The following is a 23,120-nucleotide window of genomic DNA, read 5'->3' on the forward strand; positions in this document are numbered from 1 at the left end:
TTGCACCGAGGTGCCGAGGTACCCCGAGGTGCTCACACTAGAGGCGAACCTTAAGCAAGTAAGGACAGGAGTGTCGACGGTGTTGTCCCGAGGTGTTTCTCCCTCGGGACACTTAGCCAAAGTCAGGGTGCTCCCTTCTTAGGAAGGAAGAGCTCGGAACCTCTTAGGAGGAGCTTGGGTCTTAAGGGCAGCTTGGGTCCCTTTGCACGGAAGGAGCTCGGGGCGCTCAACCCTTAGGGCTTGGGGTGAGCTGGGCCTTTCTTCCCGGCGAGTTGTCACACCCGCCGAGTCGTTCGGCCGGGCTTCGGCGAGCTTGCTACACTAAGTTGTGGCTAAGCTGTCTTGTTGAGTTGTCACTTATGCCAGGTCATGTCCACGTGTCCCCGTGCTACGAGGTCGGGCCAAATCACCCTACATCATATTGGTTTCAATTCAAACTCAAAAGATTTAATTTTGATTGATTTCAATTCAAACCTAATGTATTGACACATATATGATATATTCTTATCTTCTACCAAGAGATCGGATATCGATTCAATCCGGCCTAATCCAATATAAATCCATTACAGATGGACCATTAAATCTAAATTGATCAAGTTCAATATCGGTTACTATTTAGCTTTGCCATATCCCAGTCCCCTTCCAAATTAGTGCAGAATTGGGTCGATAACATGGTTTTCAAGCCATTGTTGACCCGGACGGTCGGACTGTTTGACCCGGGAGCCGTTCAGGCAATCAGTTTCATTCTACCTCAAATCTGGTTGTTGGCCAAAATCATTGATTTGATCAACAATTCATTGATTCGGGTGATCGAATCGTTGACCCATTTAACGGTTTTGGTCATTTTTATTTTTAAAATTTTTTTATCAAAATGACCATCTATGCAGACCGGATGATTAAACCGTCAACCCAAAAACTGATGACTAGTATGGTTCGGTCGTTTTTTAATATCAACTATCAAGCCGGACTTTGCGAAAATTTCTCCTTTGGGTAGCCACCCTAAAAACTAAATTCAGAGTCAGAGACGGGGAGAGCTCTTAGGGATCACAAGACTCGAGAATCTTTTGACCGGAGCTGGCCACCTCCTATTTATGTTAAAACTTAAAACACTCGTTCTTGTATAATAGCGTCTGGCACAAGCATGTGCATGGGCCTACTTTGGATATCATTTTATGGCCCATTTGGTTCGTGGGAATAGGGGTCTAGAATTGCAGTGGAAATGGATCTTCTAAAATGAAATCCCAATTTCAGGCTATTCCAATAGACTAAGAAAATAGACCATTCTCATTCCCGATTCCTTTAAATCGTTGAATCCTATCAATACTTGATTTAGTTGTAAATCAAATAAAGCTAAGTTTGTTAAAGCTTAAGGCAATTTGATACGTACGTTGAACCAAAAAAGGACCCCAAAAGAGCAAAATCAACGACTAAAGTCTAAAGCTGAATGGCGATTCAATTCAGTGCAGTCTGTCAGGAGACTCAGGAGCAAAGCAACACAAACAAGATCGTGGTGTAGATCCACATGTCCACAGATCTTGACCGTTAAATCTAGAAAGTGTATGTAATCTAGGTTTACATAGCCCATGTCATCGCCCATTCAGGACAGTACCACTGCTTGGGCCAAAAAGGCCATCCATTAGACCATTACTCTGCCTCCCCACCATTTCAGGGTTGCCCCCATTTCAATATTCCAACCACGTGAAATTCCTCTGACCATAACCAGAAGAGAGAGAAAGAGAGAGAGGAGAGAGAGGGTAGCTGGCTGCGAACTTCAGTTACGCAGAAAAAGAATTCAAATTTTTCTACAATTTCGACTTTGTTAAATCAATCAATGATAGAGATAACATAACAGGAGAGGAAGAGAAAAAAAACTAGCCCTTCTCTCTCTTCTCCTTGGCTTCTTACATGCATTTTCCTTTTTTTTTCAACTTTTCTCTGATAATTTTCGCCTCCTCCGCTTCGAACTCGGGACGACTCGGAGGAAACCCCTCTCTTTGCCATCTCCATATATTCTCCGGAGCAAAACACACTCACGCACCCCTTCACATCACAAGAAAAAGAAGAAAATAGAGAGAAGAGACAAAAGCAAAAGAATCCAGCAGCTCCCCCGCCTCCTCTACAGGAAGCCGAAAATATTAGCGCAACAAGAACATAATGAGCCCAACTCGGTAAACTCGACCGGGTTAGAAGATTCTCAGATCCACCTCTCCGTCCTGTTCTCACTAGGCCATATTCATGGAATTTGGCCGAGTTGATTTGTCAGCAAACTCGGCCGGGTCGCTTCTTAACCTACCAAATTGATTTGTCAGCAAACCCGTGAAGAAGCGGCCGAGATTCCGGCCAGAAGTCGAGGCTACTCCTGATCCCCGCGTGGCAGGATCTCTGGAAGTCCTCGAGGTTCACGCACCGAACGGAGTTGCCGGACTCGGACCTGGAGATGCATCGGAGGATTTCTTCGAAGAGCGACTCGTCGCATGGGATCACCAGAGGACCTTGGTTCGTGAAGCCGTATTCCTCCTCCGCCTGAACCAGAAGCTTCTTGAAGACCGGGTGGTTCAGGTACGTCGCTCGCACCACAAATCTCCTATAGTTACTACCCACACAGAGCGCCACATGTCCGGCCGGGACGTCGGAGGGGATGCGAGCACTGGCCGAGATGCGAGCGGCCAATGCAGCTTTTTGGCGCCACCTCTTAAGCATTTGCCTGAGTCTGACAATGTGCCGGATTTTGCTGCATTTTCCGATTCCGGCAGACATTTTCCGTCAAGAAAAAAGACAGAAAGTCAGAGCGGAGGAGTGGTTTTTGAGTTTGCTTTGTAATGAGTTGAGGACTTGGTGGAAAATGGGGGGTGAGGAAGGATGGCAAGATGGTTTTATAAAACAAAGAATACCAAAATGCCCTCCGTTTTGGAGATAACCACAAGATAGCCTTCTGCTGTCAGCGTCGCACTATTTGCCGCAACAATAACTCGTGCCAATTAATCTGTTAAAATATCGTGATATTTTGAGCTTACTAACGATTACAAATTTACAAGTTGAAAGAAACGGTCAAAGTAAAGAAGACAACAAGTACTTGACTAGAGTACTTACCGTGGTATGGAGTATTATGGACGGACTAGGGATTAGGGAAGTCCAAATGTCTCCTTAAATGGGTCGGGTCAATTCATCAGCGGATCCAATTAAACCCATATGCATGGCTGGCCTTCTGCATGAAAAAGCTGAAACTTTTTTTCATGTTAAAATATTTTCAGTTATAATTTTTAAGGGTTAAAACCTGAAACTTTACCTTATATACCCTTTGAATTCGTTTTGATATTTAATATAAAAGCGAAGACGGTACAACAATTGATGTGAAGCTCGTACATTCCGATTGTACATAGAAAAAATATATAAAGCGGACCGATCAATCGTCTTTTGGGGCAATTAATACCACATGCAAAGAGTGCGACTTGGGGTGAGCTCTAATTAAGCGTTTGTTAAATGTTTAATACCGCTGCTGTAAATGACAAGGAAAACAGAGCAAGCAGAGCTGAGAAGTGAAAATAGAGCTCAACTATTTCAGCATAGCAATACCCCCATTCTTTTTACATCAAAACAAGGAGAGCCTCGAAAGATAAATGAATTTAAGTGATTTCAGATTAGCCAAAATCAGTAGTTATCAAGTGGGGCCCCTATGTCTTTTCACACATGGCCCCTAAATGCAACTTGCAATATCTCAATCAGCTTAAATTTAAGTATAGGGGGTGGCTATTTGCACTTGTGATTCTTGTGAGTGTGGGGCATATATACACTAAAGCCATGTTCATTTTTTTGTAAGTTCTACTTCTATATTTGATTAAGTGTTTCTCAGGTAATATTTATTCAGAGAAATACATTTTACATCTATCTATCTATCTATATATCTATATATATACTAAAATGGTCTACTTCACCATGTCTATTCTTGCTCCAAACCCCCCTTTCTAATTTCATATTTTTTTGAATATTTTATTTCTTTAATTTTACATAATTACCCATTAAACTAATAAGAAAATAACATACGCTTAACTATTTCTAACAACCATAAAGAAAGAGGGATTTGCTTTTCTAATGTTTAGCTAAGTGGCCCCACTTTCTCTTAATTTCTCTCTAATTCCCATTTATCTCCTAAATTATTTGTAACTCCTATGTATCTCTTAAATTATCTCTAATTTAGTAGAGAGATTTTCTCCTGAACTATCTCTAATTCCTATATATCCTCTCCCTCACTTTTTATCTACACCCATATAAAGAAAGTTTTAATTAAAATTTTTAGAATTATTTAAATATTATAACGAAATTATATACTAACTTTAAAACCCAAATATTTATTCAAAACACAACAAATTAATTATAATAGATTTAATAATATACATACTATTAATAATTCTATATTTTTACAAAATTCATCATGAAATTATGTAGTAACAATATAAATTATAATTTTACAAATTACTCCATTTAAATGTTATTCAAATAATGAAAATAAAACATTATTTAAATATTTCAATAACTAAATATCTTAAATAACAAAACATAAAAATAGCTAAATAATTATATAACAAAATATTTAATATTACGCAATAACATTAAAATAAATAAAATTCAAATAATGAAAAATTTTAAATATTTTACATATTATTTAAATGTTTCAATAACAAAATATAACATGACTAAATTTTAAATAGCTAAAATAATAAAATTATGTAATAAATTAAAAAACTAAATTGTTAAAAGTAGAAAAATAATTATAATAGATTTCATAATATTCATATTAATAATAATTTATTCTTTTACAAAATTAATGACAAATTATGTAATAATAGTACGAATTATAATTTTAAAGATTATTAAATTCAATAAATAATTAATATTTTAAAATTTTAAATAACAATATTAGTTAAATAACTAAATAATATTGTAAATAAATAATTTCACTTATATCAATTAATAATTGTAGAAGAACATTAATAGTTATTTTATTTTCAGTAATTATTTATTGTATTTTTGATAAATATGTTTTCAATAATTATTTATAAATCTATTTTTGTTTTGCTATTTAACAGTAAATTGCCAATAATTATTGGAGATTAAAAAACTATTATTTAACTTTTGAAATTTAATATCGTATCTATTGTATTTTGATTTTTTGTTATAAATTTATTTTTATTAATTATGCATTTTTATAAATTATTGAATAATATTTATTAAAGATTAAATTATTATTTGAGATTACACTATTTGTTGACTAATTTAATATATTTTCAATATTTATTGTATTTTTATTAGGTACCTATTGTATTTTCATTATAAATTTATTTTCAATAATTGTGTATTTTTGCTATAAAATTTCAATAATTATAGGAGATTAAACTATTGTTATTTATTAGAGGTTAGACTATTAATTTAGCTGAAATTAGGAGTGTTCAAGGATTGGTTCAATTCGGTTACAGGTTGTTTTGCCAAACAAATTGGCATGGTTAGGTTGGGAGTTTGTCACCTGAAACAATTGACCATTAGTGAAAACCTGCCAACACGGGTTGTATCAGTTTGGGTCTATTTTCGGTTTGGTTTGTTTGTTTAAAAGATTTAAACTTAAAAATTAAATTTAAATTTACTAAATTACAATGGTATTATTAAAATATTAAACTTATGATATAAAATATTTTAGACTAAGAAATATGGGAATTTCTCACTTTTCTGTATTAAAATTTTATATTTAAAATATAAAATATTAATATATATATATATATGGCCGGGTCAGTTCAATTTTGGTCGATTTACTAATGGCCAAAGCGAAACTGGCCTAACTTGATCAAGTTGGAAAATTGCTAAACCAAAACTGATCAGAAAATACTAAAAAACCGACCAACTCGAGTCCAATTCAATCGGATTGGTTATTAAAAAGATAAAATATAAAACAATTATGTACTCCTATGTATTTCTATTGTCTAACTTTCGCTTAACAAAGCCTGTGCATCGCATGGGTTCCTGCTAGTATATATATTTATATCACTTTTATTTTTTTAAAACTTGTTTGATGGACACTTTTGTCAAATTAATTTTAGCATATTTACTTTTGAGATAAAAATTACTTGAGAGTTTCATTTTTCCTGGATCCATCTTTATTGAAAAATTAACACAAAATTATTGACCAACTCTCCCCGACCTTCTTTTACTGAAACACCTCAAATCAAATAGGTTTAAGTTGTGTTTGGCTTGAAGAAAAATGTAGAGATTAGGGAAACCTAAACATCCCTACCTTTCCAGAAACCTTTTTCCTTCAAATCAAACACATGCTTAGGTTAAAGCTTAATTGGTTTTTGTTGCCACATGGTAAATTTTGATTGGGCCATGTAGAGCCTAATGCTACAATATCTTTAATAGTAAAAATGAAGTTAATACAAGGAAGGAAACTTAGAAAAATAAAGGGAAATTGTCAAAAACTCACCATGAGTTTTCAACATTTCTCTTAAACTCACCACAACTTTTTAAAATGTCTAAAACTCACCATGTCATTAACTTGGCGTTAAAATATATACATATATTTTAATATTTAGACATGAAAAAAAGGAAAAAGTTCAAAAAATAATTTCGAATATAAAATACATAAAAACACAGAAATTACAAAAAATATAAAAAATTATAGAAATTGCACACAAAATAGAAAATTACTTTCAATTTATAGAAACTATAGAAATTGAAAAAAAAAATCAGAAAATAAAATTGTAGAAAAAACACCAAAATTATAGAAAAACGTAGAAATTGCAAATAAATAACAAAAAATACAGGAAAATTTATAGATGATAGAAAATAGAAAAATGTAAAAAAACAGAAATTATAACAAAACACTAAAAATGTAAAAAAAAAAAAGAAATTTGAAAAATGAAAAAGACGTTTTTCCTCTAATTCGCCATTTAAGGGTGATTTAGTCATAAAAATTGTTATTTATGATGACATAGACACCTCTGTCATGAAACATTAATACTAATGGAAGGTAAGTTTTGGAAAATAAAAACTTAACATGGTGAATTTTAAACATTTTGAAAAATAATGATGAATTTAAGAAAAATACTAAAAACTCGTGGTGAATTTTTGATAATGTCCCAAAAATAAATGAAGTGTTAACTTGGAGTTGCATGGTCCCAAATCCCAATACTCAAACCAGTCCTAACTCCCTATGGTTTCTTCTCTTGAAAGCAATCCTTTAATATGTAAAGAATCCAATAAATTGAAAAGCTTTATTATACGGTAAAACTACGAAGGGGGAGGGGGATGAGGTTGATGTTATTTTTGTAATTTGTTGATGAAAGCAAGGGCAATCTGGAAGCAGACAAACATTAAAGTGGAGTGAAGGACGAGAGATGAGACGGAGGCCATACGATTTCGGTGCGGTCCGTGCGAGTATCTGTGCACGCGAAGTCAAAAACCTATCACATGTGAAGCTAAAAACAGGATAAAAGAATAGAGTTATTCTTTTATCGAGATACACATGGAAACGGTTAAACTGTAGTTGCAATGTAGACGAGATACACTGAACTCCTCTCCAGGAGCGAGATACGATACGGGTTATTCACTTTCTCTTTCCTCCGCAACTTTTGCTTCCTCTGGCGATATTTGGGGCTGCTCTCCAATTGGATTTCTGCTTTTTAAAATTAGCTATTGCTGCTGCTTTTTTTAGGGCTGGTTGGTAACTTCTTTTAGTTAGGTAGATGTTTCAACAGTTTAGTAGATAAGAAGACTAAAGTTTAAATTGGGTTCGAAAAAGATATGATATTAAAAGAAAATTTTAATTGTAATTATAAATATGCAGGTGTTATTTATTAAAATTCATGGGTGGATTTTGATTGGTCAAAACTCTTTACTTATTATATCTTTATCGCATCATAAATTTTCCCAAGTTAAAAATATAGGTATATATTGAGTCCTATTAGTCAATACATATATATCTTTACAATGACTGTTTCGGGGTCTGACCTGGCTAAGGGGGTAGACGTCTTAAATCAGTTTAGTTGGAAAAATGCTAAAAAAATAAAAATAATCCGTGTATCGGCCTATATAATCCTGGACAAAGCGGAGGTGGAGGTATTGTTAGAAATGTTCAAGGTGTTTTCCTTTCAGCATTTCATAACTACTATGGCCATAAAACGGTCATGTTTGCTGATTTCATGGCTATTTTTTGATGGCTTAAAATGTTGTTTTGACCACGGCATTCTAGAGATTAAAGTTGAAAATGACAACAAGATTCTTGTGGACATAATGAAAGGTAGTGCTAGCATTCCATTAGGGGGATAAAATCCTTACTTTCTTCCATGACTGTTCAATTTTCCCACACAATAAGAGAAGGTAATAAATGTGCTGATTTTATGACTAACAAAGGTATTGATGAAGCGAGATATACCCAATACACATCCATCTATAACATTCCAAGGGACTGAATTTCAGCAGCTCCTTTTTGAAGATTTTCACAACTTTTCGTCGTGTCAGATTCCCCAAGGCTATGTTTGGTTTGAAGGAAAAGGTAGGGAAAGGCAAAAAAATCTATATAAGGTTTGTAAAGGTTTTCTTAACTTTCCTTTCCTTTTCATGCTTTTTTTTTTCAAACCAAACATAATCTAAGAGCTTTTTCTTGGTATGTTTTGCCTCTCCTTGATTTTCTTTTTTTTTTTTTTTCTTATATATTTATGAGATGGATTGAGAGTCTTAGGCTATGTTTGGTTTGAAGGAAAAGGAAAGACAAGGAAACCTATACAAGATTTGTACATGTTTTCTTACCTTTCTCTATTTTTTTCCTTCAAACCAAAGACAGCCTTAGGGAGAACAATTTGTATTTTGGGTATGATGGAGCAAGGCGGGATATGTCTTCCCCTGTTTTATCCTTATTTCTGCTTTTTGAAAATGGTTAACAAAATCTTAAGGTGGCCATCTCTCCACCTTGAGTAAAGTTTGGGGTCAAAAAAAAAAAAAAAAAAAAAAAAACCTTGAAAAAAGCTCAATGAGTTTTTAGTCTATTAAGCTGCTAAAAACAATTAGAAATCCAGAGAAAAAAGACCAAAAACTTCATTTAAAACTTCCTTATATTTTTGGTTTTTTAGTCTTTTTGTATGTTCATCTTCGGGTCTTTCGATTTAATTGGTGCTAAATGAAAAAAAAAAGTATTATTTTTTAATCTTTTTAACTTCCCTTAAACCGAAAATACACCGAAAAATCGCAACAAATACCTCTTATTCATTGACAATGCTTCTGACCATCACAATTCACAAAAGGAAAGGTAGTTGAAATAATGTACGAGACAAGATTCTCCTCTCTCTCTCTCTCTCTAAAATATATGCTATATTTTTTTCTCGGTTGAATGAAATTTATTTAAATTTAAAATCTAATATATTTCACTCCTTCAGACCATGACCCATGTGCAAGGATACCCCATTGCTTTAATCTTTTTCATTCTTTATGTATTTTAAACTCCCCGTTATGTCCTCCAGCTCCATGTAACGAAAACAAATAACTATCTGACTTATGACCGTGTAACCATATGAATCGGGTAAGTTAATGTGCTGAGTCGGATGTTGAATCCTCGGTCAGATCATGTGCTGATATCAACCTTCTTTTCTAAGGTGAGACCTAGGGCTAGAGGGTGTAATTGAGTCAAATCGAATCGAGTATCAAGTTACTCGAGTTCTTCAAGCTCGGCTCAAAAATACAGAGTTCAAAATTTGACTCCAGCTCAATCAAATTTTATTATAAATAAATTAATATATATTTATATTATAAATACAAATATATTAAAAATATTATTATATTATAAGTTTGATTAGCCTCATGAGCCACTCAAGCCAGTTATTGTGAAGCTCCAACTCAACTTGACCAAGTAAGCAACTGGAGTAAGCTCAATTCAAACTCGATTATTGTGAGCCAAGTTCAAATATTTAGCGAGCTGGCCTGAATAGCTCGTGAATAGGCTCAACTACCTAGGCTGTAAATGGTCATATTTGAATTTGGATACGAATTGGGTCCAAGTAAGCAATCCGGATTTGGTCCAAATATAACCCAATTCAATTTAATTCATTATTCTGATTATAATTTATTTTTAGGCTCCGTTCATTTTATTTACCTGAATAAGTTTGTTTATTTGAGAAACTTTTATTTGATATATTCATCTAGACAAGTATTTCTCAGGTAAAATTTGCTTAGATGAATCAGATTCCAGTATACTTCACAAATCATTCGAGTAAAGAGAATATTGGGAGGGAGAGATCTAGTGCTTATCGACGTACGGATAAATTGTTTATCCATCTTGCAGGAGGGCATCAGTTATCGGGATAACTGATACTCTTATGCTGCATTTGGAAATGATGTAAATTGTGGTTCAAGATAAATTTGCACTCTATTTTACTTTTATTTGTATTTGGCAATATTACATTTATGTATTGACAAATAATAGATCAATGTATATTTATATTAATAATAAGATGTAAAAGTACATCAATAAAAAAGAAGTAAATTTGAATTTAAGTGGGATTTTGATAAAAAAAAACATATGCTTTATTTGAATTCGTGTTTGCATCCATTACATTTAAAAGTTTGTTTGGTAAGAAGATAAATTTGTCAATGCAAAATTAACCCAACTTTATAATTTATATAAACCGTTTTACACTCCACATATTTGCATTCACACTTATTTACATAATTTACAAAGGCAGCCTCCTAAGAATCAAAAATGGATTGAGATTTATCAGATATTCAGATCTGAACCCCTTTGCAACCCTCAACACCCAACCATGACAAAGAAGGCAAGCATTTTTTTTTATTATTATTTTTTTGAGTTGGAACAAAGAAGCCAAGTTAAGGTTGGTGACTTTGGTGGACGCCTCTGGCATGTTTTACTGCGTGGGATCCTCTTAGGCAGCTGCGTTTGGCTACAATGGACGCCTCTGGCATTAGCCAGTTTGCGCCCAATTCCTTGTCTCCCCTTCAGCAATTTACAAAGAAAGTAACTCATGAGCTACACCAATAATGGCTGAGGTGATATGGTATTTGATGATGGACTTATGGTGCTGATACTGAAAAACAGAGAAAACAACACACCTGTGGCTAGCGAAAGGGACTCTGGTTGGGCCCAATGAAATGGCCTGGTTTTTTCTGCCCAGATGGCAAAATATCCCTTTCACCATGGATTTTGAGGCTACAGACTCTGACTGTGTTTTAAAAATTGAACCATCTCACAGACCCAGATTAACTGACGGTATTGTTGGGTTCATGGTTATGGTTGAACCAAACAATTAATTGGTGAAAACTCAAAACTTAAAATAATTCGGGGTATAAATACATAAAATATGTATATTTTAACATCACATTAGTGTGAAATAATATACTGCAATTTCAATTTGACACATCAAACAGACGTGAATCCAATATAATACTATAATTTCTGAACATTTATAATCAGTTTGGCTAATTAACTTATATAAATTTTTCTTGTATAAGCCCAATATAGGCATTAATCCCTTATTGTTATTGTATAAGCATAAGTTTGAGATGAAATGTGGTCAACATATTAGGTTCATTTATCTAAGGGAGAGAGACGGTTCAGCCCAGGGTCAGAATTTATAGGCACAAAGTATTGTTGGGGTAGGTGCCAGCATAGAGTGTGGGTTGTTGCCATTTTGAATGTTTAGATCTCTGCAGTGGAAATCAGAAATCTGTATTGGGTCTGTCCGTACTTCTCCATTTATCTAATGGGTCTGTGATTTAGACTGACTTAGTTTGGAAAAGTGTATATATATAGTATAAATACATACAAAATAATATAAAATATAAGATTTTTCGCCTTACATATTTATATTTGTACTCCTTTCAAACCGAGCCGAATGCTACATTTGGTTGCAGTGCAATTTTATTTGTAATAGTACAAATGCATGAGAGTGCAAATGAAAAAAATGTAAATTCTCATTCAAGTTTGTTTTAGGTTTTACTTTATTCCACATTTCTAATTCATGTTTTAATTTACTTCTTTTGCACTGCAATCAAACAAAATATGTTAAAATTTGAAGCAAAAAAAAGTTAGAATTTACACTCAAATCATTTGCACTACAATAATTTTGCAGCAGTACAAATATATTTGCATACATCCAAACACAGCCTTAGGAAATACGTTGCAAGTAAGTAAGAAACGTCATTAATTGGATGATCAGTATGGTCCATTAGTGGCTTAGGATGTAAGATTATTTAGGACGGCTATGAAGAGGAGTGGGAAGGGAGAAAAGGCAAAGGACAATTCACGAGCTTGAGATAGATGGGGGGTGTATGGCCCACCATTGCATCGGAGGGTTGAGATTTGATAATTAGGTGCATGTGAGCCCCACTTGTATGGTTTTATGGTGTGGGAAGTCCCACTCCGGATCCGGAGTTGTTGAGGTTCAAAAGGTGCACAGCTCATTGTTCCTTGTTTGATGTTACTTAATTAATTTAGAGGATTAATTACCAACCCAAAAAGAAAAAGGATATAAAAAACCAATAGAATATAGTACGGGGAAGAAACAGGAATATCATTTGATCTCCCAACCATGACAAAGCAAAATGGTTATTTGATTTGATTGATGGAGGGGAGCAGCAGGACTCACCAAAAGCTATTGGATTTTTGAGTGTTTCTTCAAATTGTTGTCTCCCCCAATATCTTCTTCCTTCATAAAAGTAGGCTATATAACTAACTATCTTCTATAATTAAGGGCCTGTTTTTCTTTTGTTTCAAAGAGATTTTGATTACTAATAATTCAAGATTTGGGGAATATCCGTAACTACCAAACTCACTAATCAACTGAAGCCGTTAAGAGGGTATTTATTGCACATGATCATACAATGAGATGTGAGGTGGGAGATATTTGTAAACATAACACCATTTAGTTTGTCAAGATTAGGATTTGGGTAAGGATACGGTCATGGATACATGAATATGGGTTTTATAGGTCCAGATTCCACACGCTTCGCTCTTTGATTGACCGTGAGTGATAAATTAGTTGTCTTAATTGGTGTGGGTGTGGGTGTGTGTGAGAGACAGTAGACAAGAAGACAAAGAGGACAAAGTGGAAAGGAAGAATATTTAATTAAAGGGGGGTAATGATAGAAGGGACGTGTTGAATTTGGAAGGTCGTTGAGTAGTTGGTTTAAGGGATGAAGGGGAGGCGGTCCGCGGTCATGTTCTGTTATTAGTATTATAGTAATGACTACTTAGCTGGCGGAATCCACATACATCATATATGGGTGATGAATGATTAATCCACAAATTCTTTTGTTAATGATGGGGTCCAATCATACACATTACATTTCCCTTTCTATTAATTAAAATATATTCTGTCTAAATTTTAATTTCAAACATATATAATTGATTAATTGTTCGGATTATGGGAGTATATAACCAGTATATACTAGCTAGTAGTAGTAAACTAGGCCCGTGAAGCTTCTCTTAAAGCCTTTTATGGGGAACCTTGGAGGTGAAATGTGTTGATTCGGGATTGGTATTTGGAGTAGCTTCAGATTATAGTCGTGCTTGTTGCATGGTTTTTAAAATTGGACCGTACCGGATGGTTAGACCGGAAAAACGGGAATCAGTTAGGTGATTAATTCCGTTTTATCCTAGAACCATTATTTCGTTAAAAACCATTGTTTTGGTCAGCAAACCATTGATCCGAGTGATTGAATCATCTAAATTGTTCGAACTGTCCAATAGTTTTGGCCATTTTTTATTTTTTTTATTTTATTTTTAAATTTTTTATCAGAACGGGCCATCCATTTGGTTTGAACCGTCTAATTGTTTGACCTAGGAACCAGATCCTTGACTGGTTCGTTGTCCATTTCGGTTTTAAAAAACCTGGTTTGTTGTGCTAGGAATGTCAATATTGGCTTTTTGAATTTTTACCAAGTAGGATTTTTACAAATTTTGTGTGAGGCACAACTCGGAATGTGAGAAGTTGTATCGAAAACCCTCCAAGATAGGAATGGCAACGGGGTGGGTTTGGGGCGGGGCACCCCCTCCTCGTCCCCGCCCCGAAGTCAAGATACTTTGTCCCATACCCGTCCCGTCTCCGATGGCAGGGCCATCCAAACCGTTCGAAATGTCCAACAGTTTTGGCCATTTTTTGTTTTTTATTTTTTTTTAATTTTTAATTTTTTTTATCAGAACGGGCCATCCATTTGGTTCGAACCGTCAAACTGTTTGACCCGGGAACCAAACCCCTGACCAGTTCGTTGTCCAATTCGGTTTTAAAAAACTTCGTTTGTTGTGTTAGGAATGTCAATATTGGCTTTTTGAATTTTTACCAAGCAGGATTTTTATAAATTTCGTGTGAGGTACAGCTCGAAATGTGAGAAGCTGTATCGAAAACCCTCCTGATGGTGCGCGATCTGGTCACTCCTACTTGGCAGGGGCTATGCTCCTAGCTGGCACTGGACGAGGTATCTGCGAAGAAGAAGGTGAAGGATTCCCGGGGAGCTTGCCCGGCGGGAACACTAAGAGTGAAGATGCGCAATTTTCGATTACCTTTTTCCTAGGGGGTTGGAGCCTTTATATATTAATGCTCTGTCAAATCGGGTGTAACCGCCTCTGATTCTCTGCCGCAGCCATTATTTGCCAGGGCTGAGCAGGTGGGCGCAGGTAACCGTCTCAGGGTATGGCCTTGTCAGTCGAGAGACATTTTTCGGAGCTGGTGGGCACGACACCACTTGATGAGAGACGTGGGCGCAGTCCTTTGGATTGGAAGGTGCTGCACCGTCAAACAAGGGACGTGGGAGCAGTCTGACGGGCACGGTCTTGTCAGATAAGAAGCTTCCCAAAACCCTTGGATTGCTTAATAGCAAGCTGCCTGGTAGCGAGTTGTCTCGTAGCGAGCTGCCTTGTAGCAAGCTGTTAGGCTGGGTTTTAGCGAACTCATTACGCCGAGTTCTAGTTAGGTTGTCATGCTGAGCTGTCACTTACGTTGAGTCATGTCCATGTGTCGCCTAGTCAGGAGGTCGAGTCAAATCACCCTCCATCAATTGCCCCCAACTCCTCGAGCTAAGGGTCTTGCTCTAGCGCGGGGAGTTTACAAAGCGACGGGTGGATTTGACCCGTAATTTAAACTACCTTGACTGATCATGTGAGGTATACACGTAGATGTCACGCGACTTATAGATTCTGCGAGCGCCAAAAAATGCGCTAAACTGTTTTCGGTCTCGGAGGACGTGCAGCCGGTTTTATTATGAGCCGTTAGATTCGCCTTAATCGAGACCGTTGGTTTTTAGGCACAATGGCTATAAATAGGAAGGCCCCAGGCCTCATTTGTTTTTACCCCAACTTGCCTTGCTTTCGATTTTAAGGTCGCGCCTTCGCCTTGATTGCTCGAGCTCTCCCGTCGCTTCTTTCAGTTTACTCTTTCCGGTGAGTCCTCTGCCTTGCCAAACAATGTTTGGATATCCGTACGACGGTGTCTTTTCTCGGGATGGTAATCAGGACGAGGCCCCCTCGAGCTCGGGGGGAGCTTGGGGGTTCCCCGAGGGGCAGGCTTCGGAGGTTCTGGAAGCCTCTGGTAACTTGGCTTCCACTTCCCGGAGTCGGGAGCCAAATAGCTTCGGCCCTTCCTCCATGTCAATGGAGAGACTTCGGGCCGGCCCTGGTTTTCCAGTACGATCTCCCCAGGGAGCTCACTTATAGCCTCCCAACCGGCAACTATCCCTAGGAGCACGATCATGACGAGATCGTGATCTTTGAGGAGCAGCTCGTGGCTGGTCTTCGACTCCCCCTGCATCCTTTAATAGTGGAGGTCCTCACCCACTTCAACGTCACCATAGACCAATTGCACCCGAACTCCGTTCGGAACTTGGTGGGGACTATTTCTTTGTTTCTTGAGTACTGTCTTCCTCTATCCCTCAACACTTTTGCTTCCATTCTGTTGATCAAGAATGCCTCCCCCGGAGCCCCTCCAGGTAGGCACTCTTATTACTTTTCCCCCCGTCTTGGCTTCAAGCTTTTCCATGAGTTGCCTAACAGGATTCCAGCTTGGAAGCGGGGTTATTTTATAGTTCACAACCCCGAGGGGTGGCCCTTTCCGACCCACTGGAGGGCCGCCATTCAAGATCCGAGCGTTAGCTTGGACCCGAAGGTTCGGGAAACACTGCAGTCCTGGGCAGAGGTCCGCTTCCTCTGTTTGGATTACTTGGTTGAGGACAAGCTCGTGCTGGCTGGCCTGAGCCCCAACAAGTCACCTTTAGGTCTTTCTCCTTTTTTTTCCAAAATGTCAGGTGTGGATGCGCGTCGTCTCTTGTCAAGCTCCCAGAAGTGCAGGGCCAAGAGGTCCCACCTAGGCCGGGCGTCTACTTCTAGGGCCGTCGAGTTCGAGGCCACGGACCCGTCTTTTGTTCTGCTGCCGGAGGTCCCACCCACGTCATACAAGGGGGTAGCTGCGGAAGGTGGTGAAGAAGAAGAGGTCCCACCTCCGGGGCAGTACCCTCCGGCCGCGCTGTCCGACCCCTCTACCTTTCCAGCGTTCCCTACTGAGGGGCGGGATGAGAGCATCACCAACTTCTTGCTGGCCTCGCGGAAGGGCCGGGAGTCGATCTTCCACGAGGAGATCGTGGCATGGTCCAGGATTCACCCTAGGTGGCTCTTGGGGCTGGCCTCGTCCCACTGTATGGTGGTAAGTGCCTGTTTTTTCCCCTTCTCTTTTTGTTGTTTTTTTTTTTTTTTACTTACCTCGGTTTTCCATTGGCAGGTCAACTCCGCCCTCCACACCATGGCCTATCAGACAGCCATTCACTCCCAGGACACCCACCACCAAAGGAAGGAGGTGCGGAGGCTCCAACGCGAGCTTGACTGGGCTCGGGGTGAGGTCCTCCAGGCTCAGAAGGGAAGCGAGGTCCTGGGGCTGCTTGTCCAGGACCAGGAAGCGCGAATCTCCCAGTTGAACGAGGAGAGTGCCCGTTATAGGGAGGAGTCCTCGAGGGTGGCTGAGTAAAGGGAGCTGCTTCGTCAGCAGGTTCAAAGTTTGGAGGCCACGCTCCATGAACGGACTCGAACCTTCGATGCTGCTGTGGAGGAAGAGCGGGTCAAGGCGGTGGACCGCTTCAAAGAGTCCCCGGAGTTCCAGGACCTCCAGGTCGACTATGGCACGAAGTCCTACCGCTCAGTTTCTAGCTTTGCTGGTACCTGGTCTGGAAAAAAATTCTCCGGTCTTAGTCTTGACGGCATTACAATGAAGGACCTGGCCCCGGAGACGGCAGACGCAGCGGTGGAGGAGGAGGAGACTGATGAGGATGTGGAGGCAGTGGACCCTTGATGCTGGGGTTATTCTTTTTCTTTCTTCTAGACTTTGGAATGCATGTTCCCAGGTGGCTGAGCCCGGTTTTCTCTTCTTTTTTCTTTCTTTCTTGAAGTACTCTCCCGGGCCGTTAGGCTTGTTTTTTTTTTTATTAGAACCTTTGTTATGAAATGTTTGTTTTTTTCTTAGAATGGTTCCCTTTTTGATCCAAGTCATGTAGATAGGTTACCCGAGCTGTTGAGCTGGTAACAAGCAAGGGTAATTGAAGAATCGTTTCAAATTACACGAGCTACTTAGAGCGTCGAGGTCTTTTGTTAGCTCGACGTCTTAGCCCTTAGGCTGGGGGGAGTGACTTATAGTCCATTCTCCCGGAGTTCGCCCACACTGAAGAGGCGACTAAGTGTCAAGGTCCTTAGCTCGGCTTTTTGGCCCTTAGGCTAGGGGAGCGACTTATAGTCCACTCCTCTGGAGTTCGGTAATTACAGGTAATATTGCCTTAGGTTGACAATATTCCATGCTCGAGGTACCTACTTCCCTTATAGGGTTTCGAGCTCATACGTTCCTTCCCCAAGCACCCGCATTACTCGGTAGGGTCCTTCCCAATTTGGCCCGAGCTTACCAACACCGGGCTCAAGTACCATGACTTTACGAAGGACCAGGTCTCCGACGCGGAGGTTCTGCCTCTTGACCCTGGCGTTATAGTACCGAGCTTCTCTCTACTGGTAAGCCGCGGTCCTAATGTATGCGAGGTCTCGTACTTCGTTAAGTAGGTCGAGGTTGGTGCGTAGCTCGTCCCCATTTTTCTCATCATCATATGCTTCCAGACGTAGCGTGGGAACCTTGATCTCAACTGGGATGACTACTTCGGTGACATGCGTGAGATTGAAGGGGATCTCGCCTGTTGCGGTCTTCACTGTGGTTCGATAAGCCCATAGTACACTGGGCAGCTCGTCTACCCACAGTCTCTTAGCTCGGTCTAGGCGCGCCTTCAGTCTGTAGAGAATGGCTCTGTTTGTGGCCTCCGCTTGGCCATTCGCTTGAGGGTGTGCCACCGAGGTGAAATTTTGTTGCATTCCCATATCTTTGCACCGGTTCTGGAATTTAATGTCCTCGAATTGCTTGTCGTTGTCAGAGATGAGTACTCGGGGTAGTCCGAAACGACAAACTATATTCTTTCAGAAGAAGTTTTACACATTCTGCGCTATGATCGTTGCGAGGAGTTCGGCCTCCACCCACTTAGTAAAATAATCGACTGCTACCACTATGAACCCCCTCTGTCCTGTCGTTGGTGGAAATGGTTTGAGAATATCGATTCCCCATTGTGCGAAAGGCCACAGGCTGGTGAGGTATTTTAGGTCGACAACGAGCTGGTGGTGGATGTTGGCGTGCTTCTGACATTTGTCGCACTTTCTGATGAACTCGATCGCATCTGCCTTCATCGTTGGCCAGTAGTATCCCTGTCGTAACGCTTTTTGGGCGAGGGCCCTGCCCCCCAAGTGTCCACCACACAGGCCCTCATGAGTGTCGCGGAGCACGAGCTCGGCCTCGGAAGGTCGCAAGCAGCATAGGTAGAGGAGCATGTAAGATCTTTGGTACAGTCGTTCGTCTATCATGACGTATTTGGCTGCCTGACGCTTTACCCTTCTAGCAACATTACGGTCTGCAGGGAGGGTCCCGTGTAGCAGGAAGCTCACGAACGGATCGATCCAGCTCGGCTCTGCTTGTAGCAGAACCGACCTCCTCTGCCCCCCCCCCCCCCCCAAGAATTCTAGGCCGAGGCAAGTTCTCTATGTACACGGTTCTCATGGTATTATCACTTGTGCTGGCTAACCGGGATAGGGCATCGGCCTCAACGTTCTTAGATCTCGAGATTTGCTTGATGAAGTGGGATTGGAAGTTGAACAGAGCCTCTCTTACTTTGGCTAACTAGGTGACCATGGTTGGCTCGCGAGCTTCATATTCACCTGTGACTTGGTTGACCACGAGCTGGGAGTCACTGTAAATGACGATGTGCTTGGCTTTCACTTCATTTGCTAGAGCTAGCCTAGCTATTAACGCCTCGTACTCCGCTTCATTGTTGGACGCAGCGAACTTAAAGCATAGCGTGTACTCCAGTATCGCACTACTTGGCCCGTATAGAACGATTCTAGCCCCACTGCCCTACTGATTTGACAAGTCGTCCACGTGAAGGATCCAGGGCTCGTCATCCCAGTTCGGGTTTAATCTAACTAGGAGAGAAGCCACGCTGGTTGTTCCCTCGCGGTGCTCGGGTTCGTCCGGCCTGGGGACTTTGGTGCTGAAACTACATTCTACGACAAAGTCAGCCAAGGCTTGGGCCTTGATAGTAGTTCGCGGTTTGTACTTATGTCATACTCGCTGAGCTCGATGGCCCACTTCGTCAACCTACCAGACACCTCGGGCTTGAGCAAGACTTGCCTCAGAGGCTTATTGGTGTGAACAACGATAGTATGAGCTTGGAAGTACAGACGAAGCTTCCGAGCTGCAACAACTAGAGCATATGCCAACTTTTCGATCTATGGGTACCTCGTTTCTTCCCCCTACAACACTTTGCTAACATAGTATATAGGCCGTTGGACCCGATCTACCTCTTTTATTAGTACCGAGCTGACTACCTCATCACTCGCGGAGAGGTATAGCTCCAAAGTATCTCCGACCTCAGGTCGGGTCAAGGTTGGGATGTGGGCAAGGTACTTTTTGAGCTCATCGAAAGCGAGCTGACAATCTTCGGTTCATTCGAAGCCTTTGCTTTTAATTGCCTTGAAGAAAGGCAGGTAGCGATCTGCCGATCTGGACATGAAGTGGCTCAGAGCGGCTATGCAGTCGTTCAACCTCTGAACCTCCTTAAATTTCCGGGGTGGTCTCATATCTAAGATTGCCCTAATTTTTTTAGGGTTAGCCTCAATGCCACGTTGGTTGACGATGTAACGTAGGAATTTACCTGAGGTGACACCGAAAATGCACTTGTTTGGGTTTAATTTCATGATAAATTTACGCACGATTTCAAAGACAGAATGTAAGTTCTTTATTAGATCACTTGAAAACTGAGTTTTGATGACCATGTCGTCTACATAGCATTCTACTTTCTTGCCGATCAATGGCTCAAACAATTTGTTTACAAGTCTTTGGAATGTTGCCCCGGCGTTTTTTAGTCCGAAGGGCATGACCTTGTAGCAGTACAGGCCGAGCTCGGTTATGAAGGCTATTTTTTCTTCATCAGCAGGGTCCATTTTGATCTGGTTGTAGCTCGAATAGGCGTCTAAGAAGCTCAGCAACTCATGCCCTGAGGTCGTGTCCACCAAACGGTCAATCTTGGGGAGTGGGAAGCAGTCCTTCGTGTGGGCCCAGTTCAGGTCGGTATAATCGACGCACATGCGCCATTTACCGTTAGCCTTTTTTACCAGAACGGGGTTGGCCACCCAGCTCGGGTAATGGACTTCCTTGATAAAATCGGCTGCGAGGAGCTTCCCGACCTCCTCATCAACTGCTCTCCAACGCACCGGGGCTAGGTTGCGTTTCTTCTGTCTAACGGGCCTAATTACAGGATCAGTGTTTAGTTTGTGAGTGATGATGCTAGGGTCTATGTCGGGCTTCTCTATTGCGAACCATGCAAAAACATCTAAATTTCTAAGTAAGAAACTTACCAGTTGAGATTGCAGAGTCTCCTCGACTGAAGCGCCGATCTGAAGTGTCCGAGTTGGGTCCTTTGTTGAACTTGGCACGGAAACAGTCTCTTCCATAGGTGCAGCTCGCTCTTCGCAATGCTCCGCAGGTTGCTCCAGCTCGAGGTCGTCTGCCACCTTGGCTTTTCCTTCGAGAGCGGCGATGTAGCACTTGCGAGACTCGAACTGATCGCCTCGCGCTACCCCAACTCTCACGTCCGTGTGGAACCTCATCGCCAAATAATAGGTGGAGACCACCGCACGTAGAGCATGGGTTATGGGCCGACCTATTATGACGTTGTATGGGGAGGGAGTTGCGACCACCAAAAAGTTGTGACTGAGTCTCACTATGCTAGGCTAGGTGCCGACCTCCACATGTACAGTGATTCTCCCCAAGGGCCTGACTTCCTCTCCGCTAAAGCCCACCAAGGGAGTACTTACAGGCTTGAGGTCGCTCTCTTGGAGCTGAAGCTTGTCAAACGCGGCTTTGAAGAGGATGTCTGCCGAGCTGTCGGAGTCAACGAGGACGTACCTCACCTCGAAATCATTGATCCTTATCTTCACGACGAGCGCGCCATCGTGAGGATAGTGGACTCTGCGCGCATCGTCCTCGGTGAAGAAGATCGGTTCCTCTGTCCTTGGTCGCTTCGGGGGGTTCTGCTCTTCCCTTCCGATCTCACGAGCTGAGGTCTGAGCTGCGGCCGAAGTGCAGCCCGCAATAATTGATCCCCCGGTGATCATGTGTATGGTTCCCCGAACTGGCCTTTCTTCGGGGGGTGGCCTCTACAGCTGCTTGCCTTGCCTGTTGCTAGACTCGGGGGCATCTCTACTGCCTTTCCCGCCCTACCGACCTGTTTTATTATCTTTCTGTACAAAATTTCTTAAATATCCGCGACGGATGAGCTCTTCTATCTTATCGCGGAGGTTCTTACAACTTTCAGTACTATGACCATGATCTTTATGAAAATTACAATACAAATTTTTATTTCTAACACTCAGGTCCCCTCTCATCTGAGGTGGCCACTTCACGTACGGGGCGTCCTTGATCGCCATGAGGATCTCAGCCCGCTTTGCATTCAGAGGCGTATAGTCAGTCATTTCTGCTGGAGGAGCTCGGAAAGGCTGACCCGGCCTTCCTCCCCGAGCTGGGTCTTTCTTCTTCTTGCTGTCCCCATGGATCGAGGACTCTGCTTCTCTTTTCCTTTTTTTCAGGCAAACTTTCATTCTTCTAGTTAATCTCCTCCTCCGTCCCTATGAACTGGTCTGCGAGCTTGAGGAACTCGGTTACAGTCTTAGGCTGGTTGACAACTACTTGCCACTTAAACTCCTTGTGTGTTATGCCTCTCTTGGCTGTTGTGAGGCGCACTGCGGGGTCCAAGTCGGGTATTTGTAGACAAGCATCATTAAACCGCTTGATGTAGCTGCGGATAGACTCCTCTTCCCTCTGGACTATGCCAAGAAGACTTTCTTGGGTTCTCGGGCATCTTTTGCTAGTGACAAAGTGGGAGGTGAAGACCTGCACGAACTGCGCCCAACTTTTTATTGTCCCGGGCACGAGGTTCCTGTACCACGTGCGGGCTACTCCTTTGAAAGTGGTAGAGAAGGCCACACATATGCAGGACTTGCTTTCCCTTGTCTGGTGCATCTGCGACTGGAAGGCATCCACGTGATCATTCGGGTCAAACGATCCGTCACACTTGTCCAGGGGAGGTAATTTGAAGTCCTTGGACATTGGGACGACCAAGAGTTCAGGAGACAGAGGGGATGGTACAGAGAGAAGTGGAGTGGTTTTCACTTTGTCTGAGCTTACCTCCTCTTTTTCTTTGAGCTCAAAAAAGTGGTGTGTCGCAGTTCGGCGAACTCGGCAACGCCTCCTCTGCTTCTTCGCGGGCTCTGCATTGGTGCTGCTCGCTTCTGTGTTGTCAGGAACGGTTCTTGCGTGGAGTGGCTCAGATTGCTGATGACGACTGTGGATCGGTCCTTGCCTGGAGTCCGCGACCAGGACCTCGAATCAGTTCTCGAGGAGCGAGGCAACGAACTCGAAAAGCTGAGGTGGTGCAGGTCTAGGAGGCTGAGAGTTCCCCGACCTGACCGTGCGCGGAGAGCTGGGTGTGACTGGATTCTCCCTCCTGCCGCG

The 23,120-nt window shown here is 41.1% G+C and overlaps 1 protein-coding gene across 1 annotated transcript; it reads right to left on the reverse strand.

Annotated features, from left to right (window-relative positions):
* Positions 1 to 1,775: 1,775 nt before the first annotated feature.
* On the reverse strand, positions 1,776 to 2,857 carry LOC104589704 (SAUR-like auxin-responsive protein family). The gene has a single exon (XM_010248109.3). The coding sequence runs from the start codon at positions 2,755 to 2,757 to the stop codon at positions 2,290 to 2,292; it is 468 nt and encodes a 155-aa protein (XP_010246411.1). The 5' UTR covers positions 2,758 to 2,857; the 3' UTR covers positions 1,776 to 2,289.
* Between the last annotated feature and the right edge of the window lie 20,263 nt (positions 2,858 to 23,120).

This window comes from Nelumbo nucifera, chromosome 6 (assembly GCF_055504915.1).
Source record: "Nelumbo nucifera cultivar China Antique chromosome 6, China Antique-T2T, whole genome shotgun sequence".
NCBI classification, from domain to species: domain Eukaryota; kingdom Viridiplantae; phylum Streptophyta; class Magnoliopsida; order Proteales; family Nelumbonaceae; genus Nelumbo; species Nelumbo nucifera.